Source organism: Cololabis saira, chromosome 11 (assembly GCF_033807715.1).
Source record: "Cololabis saira isolate AMF1-May2022 chromosome 11, fColSai1.1, whole genome shotgun sequence".
Lineage (NCBI taxonomy): Eukaryota > Metazoa > Chordata > Actinopteri > Beloniformes > Belonidae > Cololabis > Cololabis saira.
Window position 1 is genome coordinate 28,146,707 of NC_084597.1, and position 20,951 is coordinate 28,167,657.

The window sequence follows — 20,951 nt, forward strand, 5'->3', positions numbered from 1 at the left end:
GACGGGTGGCGAGCCCACTCACCGCGGCTGCATCTCCAGCAGCAGCTGAGAGTCCTGACTGACGCTGAGCTTCACAGGGACACGATCAGCGCTATTTTATTATAAGTCTGATATATGATGTGATATGTGATGACATTATTAAGCTGTTAAACACACACATTCTAGATTTATATGTGTATATGGTGGAATTGTTTGTAATAAAGCAGCCCCTTATGGATGAATCCTGAGCTCCTGTTATTTTTATTTTTAAATCCGAGATAAGTCCACAACCCCACTTGATCTGACTGTGTACAGTCATGTCTGACTATAGATTTCACCCTTAATATCATTCAGTATCACACAGGCTTGAATGACATTGAAGAGAGAGAGAGAAACAGAGAGATGGGGAGTGAGGAGTGAGTTTGCGCGCAGTTTAATACACGCTTCGAAAAGACGGTATTTGCTCCACTATTTTTGCGTGTGGCAAATAGCGCTGGCCTTTGTGAATTAGACGGTTTTTGCAATGAGGCTTATTTGCATAGAAAGGGGGCAATTTTGCGCCGAATGTATGAATATTACCTCATTTACATGCATGCAAATGGTACCGGCGCAGACTGCCACAGACTGCTTGGCAGCGCAGTTTGTGGTGCAATTCGCCCTTTGCGGGTGCTTTGTGAATTAGACGCTCTCTTTTTGTCTCATTTGCACCGGTTTAGCGGCCGCAAAAGCCACGCAATCCTTTTGTGGATTTATCCCTAAATGAGCTATTCCGGAAAATAGGTATAAACAAAATTGATATAAACAAAAAAAGATTCCCTTACCAACAAAAGTGTCAGGCTAAGTTTAAAAGCTATTAACAGACTTCTGCTCATTTTGTGAACAACATAAAATATCAACAGTAAGACAACCAAGGAAACCATGCAAGAGGTCAGTTGTGTCAAATAGAAAAAATGAAATGTTTTGTCCACAGTTACTAAAACAAGTATATTAAAACAAACAGAAAAGTGTAAAAAGGATTAAAAGGGCCTGCATTCTTTCCATACACAAGGTGTCTGGAGACCCTGCAGGGACTATGGGAAGGCAATCAGTCATCTAAAGATCACCAGCACAAATTTAAATAAAGCACTGTACCCCAGGAATATAGAGCATGGCAAAGAAATTTACATTTACATTTAAAATAAATAAATAAATAAATAAATAAATAAATAAATAAATAAATAAATAAATAAATAAATAAATATATATATATATATATATATATATTCTATACATTTCTTTTTTCATCTCAGAGTCGTCAGGTTTTCTGACAATGTCGGTTTATGTATGTAGATTTAAAAAAATTCTGTTCAAACCTGCACTGTAGCACACTCCTTTGTATTTCACAATGTTGTCGTGATGAAGGGATTTGAGGATCTCTATTTCCCGCTCAAAGTCCCGAAGGTGCTCAGCTGTACTGTGCTGCAGTTTCTTCACAGCCACCACTTCCCCTGTGCTGTCCTGCAGGGGGTCGTACCTGCACATCTCAACACTGCCAAAGTTTCCCTAAAGTCACGGTTCATTGGGAGAACACACACAAATGTTGGGAGAAGAAAGATGAGTTCATTTATATTTTACCCAAAAAACTAAAATATACTAATAAATACACAATGCTGATTCTTCCTAAACTAGGAAGCTACAAGTATACGAATCATGAGAAGAGGGTTTTACAAATATATTTTTCATATCCGTTATTGTTGTCTGTACTTCAGATTGTCCAGAAAATATCATGAAATCATTCCTGATAACAACAGAAATTAATGTTTAATCAGAGATTTTCCCCTCTATATCTCAATTATTCTACATACATATTTAAAATCAACTACTCACCTTATTAACCCAAGCTAACACAAGAACAGAAGATAAAGTTTGAGGTGATCTTAACCAATTTTACAATATTCACCCTCCCACACACCCCCCAAAAAAGAGGGGAACGGTCAGGGTAGTAACTTATTAAAAATAGTCTGTCTAAATAGTTTAAGAGATTAAAAAGGAGACCCATCCATCCATCCATCCATCCATCCATCCATCCATCCATCCATCCATCCATCCATCCATCCATCCATCCATCCATCCATCGTCCGCCACTTATCCGTTCCCGGGTCGCGGGGGCAGCAGTCTCAGCAGAGATGCCCAGACTTCCTTCACCCCAGACACTTCCTCCAGCTCTTCCGGGGGGAGTCCGAGGCGTTCCCAGGACAGCCGAGAGACATAGTCTCTCCAGCGTGTCCTGGGTCTTTCCCGGGGTCTCCTCCCGGAGGGACATGCCTGGAACACCTCCCTAGGGAGGCGTCCAGGAGGATCCGGTACAGATGCCCAAGCCACCTCAGCTGACTCCTCTCAATGTGGAGGAGCAGCGGCTCGACTCCGAGCTCCTCCCAGGTGACCGAACTCCTCACCCTATCTCTAAGGGAGCGTCCAGCCACCCTGTGGAGGAAACTCATCTCGGCCGCTTGTATCTGCAATCTTGTCCTTTCGGTCACTACCCAAAGTTCATGACCATAGGTGAGGGTAGAGGCGTAGATTGACCGGTAAATCGAGAGCTTCGCCTTTCGACTCAGCTCCTTCTTCACCACCACGGTCCGGTACATCGACCGCATAACTGCGGACGCTGCACCGATCTGTCTGTCAATCTCACGCTCCATCGTTCCCTCACTCGTGAACAAGACCCCGAGATACTTGAACTCCTCCACCTGAGGCAGGACTTCTCCACCCACCCGGAGAAGGCACGCCACCCTTTCCCGGTGGAGAACCATGGCCTCGGTTTCGGAGGTGCTGATTCTCATCCCTGCTGCGTCGTACTCGGCCTCAAACCGCCCCAGCACATGCTGGAGGTCCCGGTCCGATGAAGCCAACAGGACAACGTCATCTGCAAAAAGCCGGATCCCCTCCGGCCCCTGGCTGCGCCAAGAAATCCTGTCCATAAAAATTATGAACAGGACCGGTGACAAAGGGCAGCCCTGCCGGAGTCCAACATGCACCGGGAACAAATCTGACGTAAGCTTGAGTTATGGTTCTGCATCAAAACGACGCCGTGCCTACGGCGTGTGGTCTGCGTCGACGCAGTCACTGACGTGCACCTCCCGAAAATTGTAACTACGCGTCGAGGAGACGCAGACCAAGAGGGCTGTGATTGGTTCGCTTGGAAGCAACGCTTTTCCAGTTTCCGGTTTGAAGCAGTCGTGAACTTTCAGCGCTCTTTTCTTCGTTTACGTGTGATTTTTTTTTGTTTTGGTTTTTTGCCCAATAGTTGTCCTTATCTCTTTGATTCACTGTGACCGGAAAAAGTCGGATAAACCATTCAAAAAAAGATCGCTAACTAGCGGTTGCGGGGGGTACTGCACCGCGACAAAATGGAGTGACAGAGAAGTCCGAAGGGTTCACGACGGCGTGTGCTCTGCGTTGGGTTGACGCAGAACCTTAATTCAGGCTTTACTGCCAGCAATGCGAACCAGACTCCTGCTTCGATCATACAGAGGCCGGACAGCCCTTAATAGAGGGCCCCGGACTCCATACTCACTGACCCCCCACAGAATGGCATGAGGAACACGGTCAAATGCCTTCTCCAGATCCACAAAACACATGTAGACTGGTTAGGCGAATTCCCATGAACCCTCGAGCACCCTTCGGAGGGTGTAGAGCTGGTCCAGTGTTCCGCGACCGGGACGAAAACCGCATTGTTTCTCCTGAATCCGAGGTTCAATCATCGGCCGTATTCCCCTCTCCAGTACCCTGGCGTAGACTTTCCCGGGGAGGCTGAGAAGTGTGATCCCCCTGTAGTTGGAACACACTCTCCGGTCCCCCTTTTTAAACAGAGGGACCACCACCCCGGTTTGCCACTCCAGCGGTACTGTCCCCTTCCTCCATGCGATGTCGCAGAGGCGTGTCAACCAAGACAGCCCTACGACATCCAGAGACTTGAGGTACTCAGGACGAATCTCATCCACCCCCGGTGCCACCGAGGAGCTTACGAACTACCTCAGTGACCTCGGCTTGGGTGATGGATGAGCACATCCCCGTGTCCACACTCTCTGCTTCCTCAGTGGAAGGCATGTCAGTCGGGTTGAGGAGATCCTCAAAGTATTCCTTCCACCGTCCGACAATGTCCCCAGTCGAGGTCAACAGCTCCCCACCCACACCGTAAACGGTGCCGGCAGAGTACTGCTTCCCCCTTCTGAGGCGCCGAACGGTCCGCCAGAATTTCCTCGAGGCCGACCGAAAGTCTTCCTCCTTGGCCTCCCCGAACTCCTCCCAGACCCGAGTTTTTGCCTCCAAGACTGCCCGAGCCGCGGCTCGCTTGGCCTACCGGTACCCATCTACTGCGTCAGGAGTCCCACCGGCCAACATAGCCCGGTAGGACTCCTTCTTCAGTCTGTCCACCACCGGGATCTAGGATTGCCGCCACGACAGGCACCAGAGACCTCACGACCACAGCTTCGAGCCGCCGCGTCGACAATGGAGGCAGAGAACCTGGTCCACTCGGACTCAATGTCCCCCGCCTCCCCCGGGATCTGAGAGAAGTTCTCTCGGAGGTGAGAGTTGAAGATGTCCCTGACAGAGGGCTCAGCCAGACGCTCACAATCCGTTTGGGTCAGCCCGGTCTTTCTCCTCCGCCAGCGCATCCAACTCACCACCAGGTGGTGATAAAAATGAGACACATAATCGAAAATTTATTTAACCCTTATAAATAAAGTGTGGGTGTCTTACTTTGCCGAGCTGCTTGAGGAAGATGAGGTGCCTTTCCTCAAACTGGGCCGGCTCCTGGTTCTCAGACGCCCACGGGAAGCCAAAGCCTCGTGTCCTGCTTGGCACCATGTCGCTCTCCACCAGCAGCTCATAATCTGCAATCGCAATAGATACAATTTTAAGAAAACTGTAAATGAAGCAAATGTATGTGGCTAGGTGCATAATACATCTGCATAATACACACAGATGTAACAAATAAGCCTGACAAAACGGCAGCATGGATTCCTTAGTGTTCACACCTGGAGTGAAGAGACTGTTGAGATCCCTGATGACGGCTCTGAACGAGGGTCGGTGTGAAGGCTCATAGTCCATGCAGCTGTTTATCAAATTGGCTAGCTCTGTCCATTTGGGAGCCGGCAGCTGGTGTCTGTCCTCATAAAACAGGTACTTCTGCACATATGAAAACATTTAAATAAAAATAAACACCTCACATGTTTCCTGCATTGGACATAAAAGATATGTTGTTTGTAGTAATCAGATTCCTCATTCTATGATAAATAATTTCTTGTACTTTGGATTTTACAACAGAAATGCACCATTTCAAAACATTTTTTTTTAAATGAATAGGGATGTTTTGTGAGTTAGAGAAGAAATTTGATAACAACCTCAAATATCTGTTATTGCATCATTTACTGAACTATTTACAATACAATACAATACAAAAAAGCTTCTGCTTTTGTTTTAAATCATTCAAATTATGTTTAATTTTAGTTTGTTTAAAAAAAAAAAATCGATTCCATTATTATCTTCTCAAACTGTCTCATGTTTATTTACCTAAATTTAATTCCCACCCAAGTTGATTATCTTGCAGAAGGTGCTACTTAAATTTCCTTTTAAATTAGGGCTATATAAATAAAGTGAAGTGAATTTAATCCAATTGATTAGTATTAGCAGGAAGCAGCTAATTTGCTGAACTAAATTAAATCTCACAAATGAATACGTAACACACTTTTTTTTAATTTATAAAAAAACTGACACGTAGTTGACACCTCCACCTGTTTTTTTGTGTGTTTTTTTTTTAATCTTTGGAAGACATCCTTTATTCAGTTAAGCCAAATCAGTTTTTGCACTGACGAACTATTACTTTACTTATAATCATTGTCATTCATCAAACACTCATTCAATATCATCATACGCTTTCGCGTTTTGGGTGACCTTTGAGCAATCCAATGTGCTGAGCGGTTTGTCTCCTCCACTGCAGATTTCCCAAAGGGTGGTCCCAAAACCCCACTTGTCTGTGGCTAAACTCATATTTTGTGGGATTTCAATGCACTCAGGGGGCACCCACGGGATACGCTCCACCAGAACTACAGAACAAATGTGTAAACAGACAGAAGGAGTTACAGAGCCAAAAAGAAATGGAAATGGAAAAAAGAAATTGAAAGAAAAGATTACCACATCATGTGAGTAGTGCATTTACAAGACAAACGAGTTTTATTCCCAGATGTAAACAAACAGTTTGGACACAGGAGCCCTCAGGACCCGTTTCTCACCTTCCCTGGGCAGCACGGCGATGCTGATACCGGGGTCACTGAGCTTGATGAAGGGAAGACTGCCCATTTTCCGATCCTCCTCTCTGATCAGAAGAACATTCTTGGCACAAACATTTCCATGAACAAGGTTTTTATCTTCCTGTATAAAAATATGATGGAAAAAACATAAATTCCACGGTCTACATATTCCAAACCAAGGATGCAGTCTCACTTAAAAGCTGAACTAATTTTATTCATATCGTAGGAATAATGCATTTAATATTGAAAATCAGTATCTGAAAATGCGTTTAATGTGTAATCTTAACATCTGTGCAGAGCTGGCTGGAGGTTTTACCAGGTAATGCATAGCCCAGGCGAGCTGCTTGGCCACTTCCAGCTTCCAGGTGATGTTAACTGAAGATTTCTTCTTTTTCAGGTAGATATCCAGAGACCCAAATTTACCATATTCCTGCACCATCATGTCTGACAGAGAGAGAGGAAGGCTGGGATATTATTTTGAATGTATGCATAACTTCTTCACTACCAACCTATGTAGGAAATCTTCTAATTAAAACTCTTGAAATGATATACATGTATACTGATGACCTGTATAGGTTCCAGAGATGTGGCATTTACACACAAGAGAACATTTTCCTAACCCATTCTCTCTCACTGCTTGCTTCCACCTGTCTGTATAGACGTCTCTGTTGGATACCTACTGACATCCTGACCTGCAGTCCCGCCCTCTGACCACTTCAGTGTCTGCTAGCCATTGTGTCTGTGTCTAATCTCCCTTTACTGCTCTACCTGGCTGGCCTTTAGCAGGAGGGTTCCCCCTTTTTTCCCTTCTGTTACATACACAAATTGTAAACTTTTTTTTTTTTTTTTCACTGCTACTGCTGAGTATAACAACAGTCCCCTCCCTTTTAACCATTGCTGCTCAGTAGAACGAGTCTGAGCTTTATACTTACTTTCATCACCACAAACACACACGCCATAGTTGAGGAGCAAGTGCTTATGGGAGAGCTGGCTCATCATGCTGGCTGCCTCAAAGAATGACTATGAGGAAGAAAATTAGAGAAAAGAATTTTAATCTGAGCCTTGAGGTTATTGATATATTGCCATGTCCACTTTCTCACAGACTTATTCACTGATTCAACAGACAAACCTCTGAATAATTGCGATGAGCCTTGTCCAGAATTTTGATGACAACGTTCATCTGGTGTATCTCGCCATAGTCCCCCTGCTCCTTCCTCACCCCGCAGAAGATCTTAGTAAATGTTCCTTGGCCCAGACTTTCATTCTGAAATACAGTTTTATTGTTATGTAGTTAAAGTTTGGCAACATTGTGATATTTTTGTTTTAATAAAACTTAAATGTATAACTTTGATTGTAAATCTTCAGGCTTCTACACAACTAGGTCACAAATATTGCGAGGTCCTTCGTCAGCTGTGAACAGTCCCACCGAATCAGATGAGTCAACAAATCACACTAAGCACCAGACTTTCGGTCTCCAAATAAAGGAGTCTCCAACAAGTCCCAACAAAGAACATATCACATGGCGACTGATGGCGTGGCATCCCAAAGAGCTTTGCCAACTTCTTGAAAAATGAGTTTAAAACAGGAAGTTTAAAAAAAAAAAACAGACATTAAGTGAAAGTAAAACTACATTTAAAAAAGAAAAAAGGGCTGGGACAGTGTCACAAACTGTCAAATACTTGAATTATAAAAAGCATACCAAGATGGAAATGAGCCAGTAAAATGAACACACACAGCAAACGGAATGAAATCATGTGTCCAAACATGTGTCCTGAAGGACTTCTAAGGCTGAGCTAAATGGCATCTTCGTTAACTGGATCAAAGTGTTTTTGTTAACTGTAGAAAGGACTGTTTCTTTTCCCTTCTGAACAAATCCTTTTTCTTTGATCGAGGGGAGGTTTAAATGAACATTTCCTTGTCAAATAAAAAAAATAGTCTGCATGCAAACTGTTAATTTGGATATACACTCAGTGTTCTTTAACAAATCACACAGCCACTGGCCAGTCACACGTATAGAGTTAAGTCCGGGTGTAGACATTTGCAAAACTACTGACAAGAAGGCTTTTAAGAGAATATTAACATTTTAAAAAAGAAACATGTCCTAATAAACAGCACTTAATTCACCATTACCAAAACACAGAAAGGAAAGAGACAGTCTAGTTATGTTTAAACAGCTAAAAGCTGGAGCAGGAGCTCATTCAGCATTGTCTTACAAAGGTAAGGTCCTCCTTGCGGATCTTGTGGAAAACCATCTGGCTGATGTGTTTGTGTAGGGACAGAGATGTAGAGATGTCTGTCCCCTGATTATTTCTGCACACCAACAGGTTGGATTTGTCTAGGGAACATGAAGAATGGACAGAGGTTAGGATCAATGCCATATTTTCATAAACACTAAAATAAATGAATGATAACATTACCATGGATTCAATCTTGTAATGTATAACTTTAATTTATCTATTTTACACAGAATTTATTGGAAAGGAAAATAGCTTTTTTTTAAACTCTGGTGAGTTATGAGAGATCATCCTCACAGAGATATAATGGATACATGAAGTGGTTCATTCCAAAGAATGAGCTACTTTTTCTACTCATTATACATAGATACATTTTGGAGTATGTTGCACGATAATTTTGTAGTTTATACAGCTAAATTTCAATTTGTAGGATTTTCATAGTTTTTATACCATGTTTCAACTTTGCTGATATGATACCTAGTTGTGTCTGAGTGGAAATGAGATCTATAAGAGCTTCTGAAAAGAAAGCTGGAGCACCAAAACAAAAACTTATCAAACCTGGCTTGTAACGTTTCGTGCAAAACAGCATGCTCCTTGACCTAAAACTCCATGATACCCTCAGCATATCGATGTATACAAAGCTGCCATTACGACAGATTAGAACAAGGGGGCAGTTTAATGTGACATGTAATGCCAGGGACACAGTCAGAAATCACATGTAAGACATGTTAGGTTGACCCTCTTGGCCAGTTGGGGGCTACTGAAGTTTACTTTTTTTTTTAAATCCATCCATTCATCCATTTTCTACCGCTTATCCGTTACTGGGGAGCAGCAGTCTTAGCAGAGATGCCCAGACTTCCCTCCCCCCAGACACTTCCTCCAGCTCTTCCGAGGGGAGTCCGAGGCGTTCCCAGGCCAGCCGAGAGACATAGTCTCTCCAGCGTGTCCTGGGTCTGCCCCGGGGTCTCCTCCCGGAGGGACATGCCTGGAACACCTCCCTAGGGAGGCGTCCTGGAGGCATCCGGTACAGATGCCCAAGCCACCTCAGCTGACTCCTCTCAATGTGAAGGAGCAGCGGCTCGACTCCGAGCTCCTCCCGGGTGACCGAACTCCTCACCCTATCTCTAAGGGAGCGTCCAGCCACCCTGCAGAGGAAACTCATCTCGGCCACTTGTATCCACGATCTCGTCCTTTCGGTCACTACCCAAAGTTCACGACCATAGGTGTGGGTAGGTGCGTAGATTGACCGGTAAATCGAGAGATTCGCCTTTCGACTCAGCTCTTTCTTCACCACGACGGTCCGGTACATCGACCGCATAACTGCGGACGCTGCACCGATCCGTCTGTCAATCTCCCACTCCATCGTTCCCTCACTCGTGAACAAGATCCCGAGATACTTGAACTCCTCCACCTGAGGCAGGACTTCTCCACCCACCCGGAGAAGGCATGCCACCCTTTCCCGGTGGAGAACCATTGGCTCTGTTTTGGAGGTGCTGATTCTCATCCCTGCCGCGTCGCACTCGGCCTCAAACCGCCCCAGCACATGCTGAAGGTCCCGGTCCGATGAAGCCAACAGGACAACGTCATCCGCAAAAAGCAGAGACGAAATCCTGAGGTTCCCAAACCGGATCCCCTCCGGCCCCTGGCTGCGCCTAGAAATCCTGTCCATAAAAATTATGAACAGGACCGGTGACAAAGGGCAGCCCTGCCGGAGTCCAACATGCACTGGGAACAAATGCACTGGGAACAGACTCCTGCTCCCATCATATAGAGACCGGACAGCCCTTAATAGAGGGCCCCGGACTCCATACTCACTGACCCCCCACAGAATGGCAAATGCCTTCTCCAGATCCACAAAACCCATGTAGACTGGTTGGGCAATATCCCATGAACCCTTAAGCACCCTGCGGAGGGTGTAGAGCTGGTCCAGTGTTCCACGAAAACATTTTAAAAGTTTCATTTTTTAAATGATTGTCTTTAAAAACTTCTCATATACTTGGCTTGAGCCACCATGTTAGATATTAATTTTGCTATTGCTGTTAAGAGGTGAGATAAGGATTGATACAATGGAGAATGAAAGAAAGGCTGAAAAGACAGAGGCTTTGTAGAAAAACTAACATTAGCAATGATTTTGTAAAATTATTTTTTTTCAATTTTTCCTTCACATGCACCATACTTTGGGCATTTTAATGCTGACCTTTTGGGCTGGGTGGGCAACACTTGCTCAGCTGAAATGTGTAGCCATCAGTGCGGAGTGCCTCCTTTTGATAGCAATGCATCAGCTCTCTGAGTGAACCAAAGCTTCTCTTGGCACCATTCAGAATGTATTCTCCTGATTCCGTCTTAAGAATCTGACAATGCTTATATTCCACCACGGTTTCATACTGAAAATCAAAAAGGAGCAAAAAATAATTAAATAAATAAATACATATCATTATACTTGACTTGTGTTTTGTGTGTTTATATAATATTGACTGACAGAGGATTTGGTCTTAACATTACGCAAAGGGAGGTCAGAGTCACTGTAGGTCAAATATGCAGGACAGACAAATCTTGTCACATCTTAAATACCCTGAGTATCAGGCGGTCTTATGGCTCCCTCAAGTGGATGAACGTGTTACCAAGATTTTAAGTCTGCATAGGTCTGCATTTTGTTGGATTGGTAAACAAAGACATTTCCCTTTCAGATATTAGCAAACAGCTTTGATGCAGTGAGGCAGCAGTTTACAGCATTAATCAGTTTATCTTTCTCTACAACTGATGAGTGGAATAAACAAGATACATTATTAGTCTGCATGCTTGTATGTAGTCATGGTTTTAAAAATGATGGTAATTATGTCACTTAGCATACAGATTAATTGGTCATGCCTGTTAGTATCGTCACACAGTATGTCAGAGTTGATGAATATCCATAATAAACATAACGTACCCCCACAACGAATGACATGAAGTATTTGTCATAGTCCCTGGGACTGCAGCGAAGAATGTACAGGCCTTGGTAGTTACCCGACTGGCGTAGTTTGCTAATTGTGAACTCCATCCTGTAATCACACAGTGAGCATGTGCCTTTGTGAGAATGATCAGTAGTGCTTGATTTATAATAACACATGTGAATAGCTGTATTTATTTGGCAGGAGCGCCACACTCACGAAACAGGGCCGTGGCAGTAATTCTGAATGCACTCCAAGAGTCTTGGTGAAGCCACCTCTTTACACAGGTAATGATGAGCATCTGCGACTAGTCGGTAATACCCATCAACCAATGACACAAATGACAGCGCCTCTGACAGCGAATGAAACTCCAGCTCCTACGCAGTACAGATGAAGAGAGGTGAGCACAGAAATACAAAAGTCACTCTTTCCTCATTTGAGTTTATTCTTAAAATCAGTGCAACATTTTTAAAAATTCAGCTATTTATACAATTTAGTATTACAAGTGTTCAATAAAAACTGCAAAAAAGTTTGTTTTATACATAAATACTCAAAAGCAAATACTATAATATACCATCAAATATATATACTATGAATATTTAACACTATTTATATACTTATACTATGCATCTGCAGTTTTTTAAATGCATTTTTATATGCATTTAAAATGCATTTTTTATATTTTTTATATTTTATGCATCCATTTTTCTGTATGTATTCCCAGACAGACTCCTAAACTACATGTTTGCTCTTGTTTCCTGACAAATCCTTGTTTAGGTTTGCATTGACAGAGGGGACATTGCCATTTCAAAATCTCTCAAGCCTACTATTATCTATGCAAAGTTCCAGTAATTTTTACAGAACATTTTTACAATAATGACACATGTTGCCCTTAAATTCATCGAACAAGCCAAAATAAACCAAACTTCACTAAAAGCACATAAAAAGGATACATGGCATCATTAGTACCCACATTTAGATACCGACAGGCTGTGTACAACTTACACATCTCTAACAGTCAACTTGGCCCACAAACGAGTTATAGTTATATCAAAGAGGAATAAAATCAACACACATTTTCTCCAGAATTTATGTTATAGCCATATAACCAACTTAATATTCCTGTTATTTTTAGGAGTAGTAGTTGTAAAAAATATTTAAAAAAAAAACAATAAAAAAGACGATGCATGTACTTTACCAGGATATTGTTGTCCTGTCTGGTGAGGGAAACTATCCGACACTCTGCAGAACCCTCCTTGTTGCCCTGTTTGATGCTGATGTCAATCACCTCTGGAAAATCACAGTATGTCTGTAGCTCCTGAAGACAAAACAAATACAACCTAAATCAATCACACTCCCACTTACATTAATTGAAAAAAAAAAAAACATGTTAACAGAAACCAGGGGTTCTCAATTCCAGTCCACGTGATACACCGTGATACAAGTAGCTGTGTCATCAACAGAGTTGTCCAGACCTTTATGACAAGCTAATGGTGGAAACGATTAGGCACCTTTTCTTTGAATGTAATTTTTCCCAGATTTTTTGGAAAAAAATTGAAGCTTACATCACATCACATTCCAACATACCAATTAATTTGAATGCCAAAGATATACTGTTATACTATAATAATAAAGATAGGAAAATGCAACACTTAATTAATCTGATTATTCTAATTGCAAAATTCCACATACATAAAACCAAATTTTCCAAAGGTCGACCTTTCTTTCCTGTTTTTGAAATTGATTTCAATAACTACCTTGAATGTATTAAAAGAATTGATAATAAAAAATGTATACACACTGTTAACATAATTGAAGAAATATTTGGAGAAATATAATATATGCCCTGCCATTTTCTTTCTTTTTATTTAATTTCATTTATTTTATTATATTTACGTTACTTATGTAATGACTTATGCACGTCATCCACTTTATGTCTCATACTGTATTTGTTTATTTAATTCCTTGATGCCTGACTGTTTTGTATTGTCCACGGTCAATGTTCTGACTGTGATTGGAACTTTTAAATAAAGTTTGAAAAAAAAAAAAAAAAAAAAAAGATGACAAGCTAATGAGGACTGTTAATTAGAATCAAGTGTGTTGATGCAACATCTAACACATGCAGGACAGCGGCCCACGAGGACCGGAATTAAGAACCACTGACAAAAACCCATCCCTTGATGCTTACTTCCTCTGCGCCCTCCTCCTCTTTCCCTGTAGACCACTGGATGCCTTTGTTGCCCATGACAACAATAGTAACCTCTCGCGAGGAGAGGTCAGTGACTTGGAAACGCTCAGAGTAGAGAGAGGGCAGAAGCATCTCCAGGCTCATTAGGTACTTCAGCTTGAGGTTACAAATGGTGGCCTTGCATTCACTGAACTGCTGGATGAACCTTCTGAAGCGATAGCGAATTCTCTTCCGAGTCAAGAGGTTATACTCCTGGATGCGGTTTCGCATGCAACTTGGCAGGAAGGACTTGTAGCTAAAAGTAAGGACGGGGTTGGGGTACAAATGAGGACAAAGTGTACCGAGAAAACAGAAATTAAATATTTGTAAAACAAGTGTTAAATGTTGATGCTCAATTCAATGACTGTGGTACAGCTAAATAACTGTGATGAAGATGTACTACACACATGTATGCACACGCACACACACTAACATAAGTTAACATGTATGAAAAAGTATATTGTGTTCATAAAATTGAAACTGCTTAGAATAAAGTCTGATGAAAGTTTTACATTTTCCGTTTATGCACATGCCAACTTTTTAGATGATATATATATTGATACCATTGATATTGGTATTGATTTCCCTTTATGCAATGTATGCCAAAGCCTAGTCAGGCACAAATTGGGTAACAGTAACAAGATCAAGGACCATAATAACCCGATGCCATTTGGTCAGTATTGCTCATAGCTCGGGAGTGAACATATCCTACCTGGTATCATTGTAGATGTCCACTGGTGACTGATCATTTTCCTTGGCAAGCCTCATCATGTCCAATACAGCCATCCCCAAACACTCCTCCTGAGCTTCATGACTTACTGGAATCTGAACCCAGCCATTCAGAAAGTCACTGTGCCACTGGAGATGGTAAAAGAAAAAGGAATAATAAGAATATAGAATCTCCTAAGTGGGAGAGAAAGATGAAAACATTCAAAATATATTACCAAGAACAATTCACTTATGGACCATAAAACATTAAGCAGCAAGAGTTTCAAAGCAGTCGTGTGTACTCTGGAATACTATTTTGTCACCATCGTTGTGTTGGGTTTTTATTCCACTATGACTTAAAGGTGTATCTTGTGTTTACAAATAGAGTGGGCTTTATTTTTTTATTTTTTTTTAATCCCGATTTTTTTCCCCATTATATCACCCAGTGCTCCTACCTAAGTGACAGTCCTGGGCATTGCCATCCTCTACCAATCCAGGGAGGGCCCTGCACAAAAGTTTCTTCTTTTTTTTAGTTATCTAATAAAGCCTCTGTTCAGTCTAGGTTTTAATATCTCCTGATTATTTATTATTTCTTTGAAGTGTTATCTTTGGTGATTTCCTTCCTTTATCTGCTCTGTCTTGTCCCAAACTGATGTGTTTTTGGTTAATTGTTATCGTTAAAAAGACTTCCCTGCAGTAATTTGTGATTATCACAGAGGACGTTTAATTTTAATCCCGTCCGAATGAGCCATGTCTGCGATTTGTAAAGTAGAAATTCCTCAGCAAATTACCTATCCTATTTCACCAGACACCAAGGTCACAAGATAATTTGAATCCCATCAGAATGGTTGTCAGTAATTCAGTGATGTGCGGACTGGAATCTCTTTTTTTTTTGTTCTAACTTCCTCAGCTTCATCATCAGAGCCACTTATGATGTCCTGCCCTCTCCAACCAACCTACATCTCTGGTATGGAGAGGACCCAGCCTGCCTGCAGTGTGCAGCCCCAGCAACCCTCAAACACATCCTGGTGGGTTGCAAGACCAGCCTGACTCAAGGAAGATACACCTGGCACCATAACCAAGTGTCGAGGTGCTTGGCTGCCGAACTTGAGGACAAGAGGGTCACCATCAACGCCATGCCTTTCAAAACCCAGACCACCCTCCCACGGAAGACAACATTCGTCCGAGAAGGGAAGAAACGGAGAACCAAGCCATCACCTCCAAACTCAGGCCCACTGGACACAGCCCGGGATTGGGAAATGCGGGTAGACCTCAGCCAGAGGCTCACTTTCCCGCCAGAAATCGCAGCAACCAACCTGCGCCCAGATTTGGTTCTCTGGTCCAAGTCCTGCCGGCGTGTCTTCATTGTGGAGCTGACTGTCCCGTGGGAGGATAACATCGACGAAGCATTCGAAAGAAAAAGGCTGCGTTATGCTAACCTAGCAGCTGATGCTGAGGCGCGGGGATGGAACGTAAAGGTGTGGCCAGTGGAGGTGGGCTGCCGAGGCTTTGTAGCCAGGTCCACCACACGGCTCCTGAAGGAAGTTGGGATCAGAGGACAGGCCCAGCGGAAGGCAATAAAAGAACTTGCCAAAGCAGCCGAACGGAGCAGTCACTGGCTGTGGCTGAAACGGAGGGATGCAACGTGGGCTGTTTGATGACCACGGGGTGCCACCATATGACACACACCCAGATCTGATCAGCCTGTGGCGGGCCAACCTTGGAAGAGGGTGTATTGTGTTAAGAGGCCGAAACACCTGATGAAGACAAGGCACACAACTGATGACGTGTAGATTTGGTGGTGGCCCGCGATCCTGTCCAAACTCCACCCCACAGTCATGTCCGATATGAGTGATCGTGCTGATATATTTTAGGGATATTAACAGCTAGTCCTATTAAGAATCCTCTTGTTGACAATCATATTGACAATTAGGGTCCATAATGTGATATTGTATTACAACTTGAGCCCATATTCACCCCATATAGTGCAATGATCTGATATTTTAGATGATATACATACAGAAATTAATCCTTAATTAAGTTTCACTTTGAATCTTATGAAGCAAGACATCAAGATCAGCATGAATGAAGAAATTATGACACATGTGGCTACGTCAAGCAGTAAGAAACTAATATTTAATCAAGCTCAAGGCCTCTCTGACAATACAAAAACACTTTGGTGCTTCAATGAAAACTCCAGTTATGTTTACCGTAAAGTTTACCATTACCATGGCAACTTAAAACAAAGGTAATCATCAATGTCTGTAAATTACGGTAAAACACAGACCTCGCTTATCCAGCACAAATGGGCTGAACTAAATACAGATGTCAGGGTGTAACTTTAGAATTACTGCAGGTCCAGAGCTAATTTTAGTCCAGTCCGAATAGAACATAAGAAACACAAGGTCTGTGTATGAATGTGTTGTCACACAGCTCCGTGTGTTAATATGACAGAGGAGATCAAAACAAAGTCAAACGGATGTGAAAGTAGGCAACACAAGAAAATGAACATTATTCATAACACATGCACACACATAAATTGTACAGACATCAGCACACACTCAAGAAGCCCCATTTGTGGATTTTACACACTTTAACTACTCCACTTCCTGTTTTCTTAACTTTACAAAGCAATGAACGGGTAAAGAGATTAGAAAGACTGCCAGTCACAAAGACAATGAAATGTGCAAGTTTATCACCACCCAGCAGTTCTTCTTATCACTCATCGTATAGTAAGATAAATAAAGAATAATGTGAGCAGAGTCTGTTAGTTTTGCTGTTCTGTTTACTAGGCTGCACACAAGTACGACATGAAAATGTTCGAGAGAGGTCTTTTAAAAACACCCCTAAATTTAAGAAATATATTACAATCAAACTAACCTGAGAAAACAGGTATGCCATGACACAGTCATCCATTACTGGGCTTTCCATCTCTTTAGATAATCCACAGCGGTGGGCACAGGATGAGTTACTGCTGTTGTACCAGCCGGGAAAGTAGTACCTGAACAGAAGTGATTACCACAGAAAAATGAAACACAGCACGATCTATATAAGTATATATAGACATTAAAATAAATAAATAAACATGGTATACCTGATTCTGAAGAGCAGCTTCTCATTAGCCGACTCCTGCACTTTAAAGACGTGGTTTGGAGGGAACCATATTCGGTCATGTTCCCTCATTAGGCCAAACAAGCTGCAGTACCCTGGACTAATCCCTAAAAAGAAAAATACAACAAATAATGTATTGTGTATATACATATACATATATAATATATATACACTGTCCATAAGAAAATAGTCAGCCATAAACCTAAAGAGGAATTTTTCTACAATTAAAAAACATAAATAGAGTGCCTTGGAATTTTTTGTAGCCCCATGTTCTATGGATGTCCAAAAATATTTGCTGAAAGCATTTTTGTACGGAAGCCTTTCTTCGAAAGAAAAACCCCTGTGATCTCCACCACTTCCTTAGTACAGCCTCTGCCTCTAAACTCTTCAATGGCTTCAGAAAAAAGCCCCATGCACAGAGTGTTTTATCACACATCTTGTATGAACATGCATGAATTACAGTGTCACCGTAGACTGCACAGAACAACTGGATATCAGTGATGCATTTGGATGAGACTGGTTGATATACCTTCCTGCTCAAAACAATTACCATTATTTGTCTGTTTACAAATACCTGAAGTGTTTTAAATTTTGTTTTCTTAAATCACGAAAAGGATAATAATGATGAGGCCAACTATATCCCCTTTTACACTGGCGAATACCCCGCGATTAATGCGTGGATCTAGGGTGTTATATGCCCCTCTGAGGGTAGTCTTAACCGCGGGTCAGGTCTAATGTAAACAGACCTAACCCGGGGTGGTGGGTCGTGGGAGGGGTTTGTTATTCACATAAGAGGGTACTACCCACTAAGGATTTTTTTATTTATTTATTATTATTTTATAAAATATGAAAACAGTTGATGAGAGTAACAGCAGCAGCAGGAAATCACACGTAGGGACTATATTAGCAAGATAAGTAACTGGGGAGACGAGGAGATACGCAAGTTACTCAGCCTTGGAGCTGAGGACGCCATAAACCGGCATATGGATGGTCAAAGGATGGTCCATTATTTGGACAAACCAGGGCTTTCCAAGAAGCAAACCCCAGCCAAAAACACTCATCCCGATGTTCATCCATCCAGGTTTTGAAAATTACACCTGACTGATGGCGTATGAATCTTGCTGATGTAGGGACAATACGTAATTCTACACATCCACACAGGTTACGTTTTGTTTCTCAGATTACACCACCGGACTTGCCTTCCCTACCCTCAACTTGGCTTCAGGCATGAGGTGACAAATAACACGCCTTGCATTTATGTTGCCAATGCACCTTAAACATGCGTTCATCGTCCAGCGATATTAGCAGGATCCAATCTAAAAATGCCTTGACTGTTTACACGATTTCTTTTGGGAAATATTAAGATTGCTCAAATATAAAAACATCTTAAATGCACATCATCGTTCCATTTAATCCCTCTTTACATCTTCAACATACAATGGTTGTATCAAGTAGAATTGGCAGACAAGAGAATGCTATTGATCAACAGGAAGCACTCACAAGTGTGAAGCAAGACAATGGGGACAGGAGTGCTGTTTAAAAGGAAGTATACTTAGCCACAACAGGGGAAGTAAAGTTATAATGAAGACAAGGTCAACATAGAAACTTTTCCAACTTGAGTCAATTATCCAAACATCAGGTACTGAAGAAATGCATTGCTGAGTAACATATACAGATTAATTCTGAAATTCAAGTTTATTTGTGGATGGTTAATAATGTACCAAAACTGTACCAAATGAGGAAATTCACCTTCTATTGAAGTGTATTTACATGAAGGATAACTAAAAGGAAGGTGAAAATGCTTGAATTCATACTAATGGCATAAAAACCTACAGAAAATCTGACCATTGATGTTTGTCTGATAACTTACTTCCGAGTGCAAAACCACAATAAAAGAATTGACTTGGATGTGGTTAAACCATCAGATGAACAAAGAGGCAGACAAAAGGAAAGTTGATTTAGGCAGATAAAAAATACACACAAGGCAGGGAAGTAGAAAATTAAACAAAACCATGAAAGAAAAGAAAAAGAGAAATAAATTACCCATATAGATTCAAGGGGGGAATGGAGCAAGAAAGCGTGCAGTGACAGATAGAAAAAGAAGACAGAAAGACAAAACAAGAAGAATTATTTTTCTGAAAACATACTGTTTCTGAAAACAATACTGCCACACAATACATGCTTGACTAACTCCAACAGAAATAAAGGACTTTCATTTTCTTCTGCAAAAAAGTTCTAGTACAGAAATAAAAAAAAAATTAAACTATTATAATTTTGTCTAAAACAAACAACTAAGGGCCCGATTTACTAAGATCCTAAATAAAGAGTACTAAATTGCGTGTGCACTGAAAAAGTTTGTGCGTGCTGTTGTTGTGTGTTTTGCGGGTGATCAACTAAGATTGCGTGCGCAATTGATAACAGGTGCAAACCTCAGTATTTAAATGAGGTGTTGCGCGTCTTACGGTTTGCGGCGCAAACTTTGCGCCATGGAGAGTCTGGATGGAAAGCAGGATATAGTCGCAAGCGCAAAATGAAATTTGACGAGTTGGAGTTAGAGATATTAGTGGAAGAGGCAAATTGTTGTGCCGTATTCAGCACCCCTGCCGTGAAAAGCACCCCCTCGTATATTCAATGATAAGTAGACCAAGAAAAAAAACAACACACTGACACTTCAATATATTTATATATACACACACACTCACACAAACACATACTTAGGAGTTTATATTATATATATTTACAAATATTATGGAAGACAACACAGTAAGCAGGCTATTAATTAATGACATCAATAACCATTTACCCGATTTTTTTTTTTTTACCCGAATCCATGAGCGCATTTAAACATGAATCATTAACACAAAACTGGACGCTAAACAGAACATGGACAACAGAACATGAACAGAACACGGAATGAGAATATCATTTTTGTCAGACGAGGGGGTGCTTTTCACGGCAGGGGTGCTGAATATGGCACGACACCGGGGTATGACAACTGCAGAACAAGTATAGGCGCACAATAAGAAGCACTTTTTTCTCCATGAAAACACGTGATTTATTTATTATCACAAATAAAAAAATGAATGTGCCTCCTGTGGCAACCTTTTGCTGAATAATACTCGATTTAACATTCAAATAAAATATTTCTCCTTTTGCATGTGGAGATTAGCACCTTCCTTTCGAACGTATTAAATACAGACGCAATCACAACCCACGCAAAAACTTTCAGGCTTGGTAAATCTCATTGCGCGTGGTAAATGGACCAATTTGCATTTTCCCCTCCCAGTATTTAGCGATTTCTGGTGGGTACGCCCCATATTGATTATTCATCAGGGCAAAAGTACTAAATGGATTGCGTGTGCTATTTTTCGCATTTGAGAGGCGCAGTCCTCTTTGCACAATGTTAGTAGATCAGCTGGCACTTTGGTTTGCGGGTGCTGTCAAGTTTGCACACGTTTTTACACACGCA

At 41.7% G+C, this 20,951-nt stretch overlaps 1 protein-coding gene across 1 annotated transcript in view; it reads right to left on the reverse strand.

Moving 5' to 3' along the window:
• The window catches only part of jak2a (Janus kinase 2a), a 46,277-nt gene that overhangs the window by 5,010 nt on the left and 20,316 nt on the right, over positions 1 to 20,951 (reverse strand). Inside the window, exons 3-19 of the mRNA XM_061734282.1 lie at positions 17,466 to 17,589; positions 17,252 to 17,372; positions 14,376 to 14,521; positions 13,625 to 13,919; positions 12,635 to 12,754; positions 11,656 to 11,813; positions 11,436 to 11,547; positions 10,704 to 10,890; positions 8,486 to 8,607; positions 7,402 to 7,536; positions 7,205 to 7,292; positions 6,589 to 6,716; positions 6,255 to 6,393; positions 5,917 to 6,068; positions 5,001 to 5,151; positions 4,723 to 4,856; positions 1,332 to 1,521 (exon numbers count right to left, since the gene is read on the reverse strand). Coding sequence (XP_061590266.1) covers positions 1,332 to 1,521; positions 4,723 to 4,856; positions 5,001 to 5,151; positions 5,917 to 6,068; positions 6,255 to 6,393; positions 6,589 to 6,716; positions 7,205 to 7,292; positions 7,402 to 7,536; positions 8,486 to 8,607; positions 10,704 to 10,890; positions 11,436 to 11,547; positions 11,656 to 11,813; positions 12,635 to 12,754; positions 13,625 to 13,919; positions 14,376 to 14,521; positions 17,252 to 17,372; positions 17,466 to 17,589 — 2,502 coding nt within the window. The remainder of the gene's footprint in view (positions 1 to 1,331; positions 1,522 to 4,722; positions 4,857 to 5,000; positions 5,152 to 5,916; positions 6,069 to 6,254; positions 6,394 to 6,588; positions 6,717 to 7,204; positions 7,293 to 7,401; positions 7,537 to 8,485; positions 8,608 to 10,703; positions 10,891 to 11,435; positions 11,548 to 11,655; positions 11,814 to 12,634; positions 12,755 to 13,624; positions 13,920 to 14,375; positions 14,522 to 17,251; positions 17,373 to 17,465; positions 17,590 to 20,951) is intronic.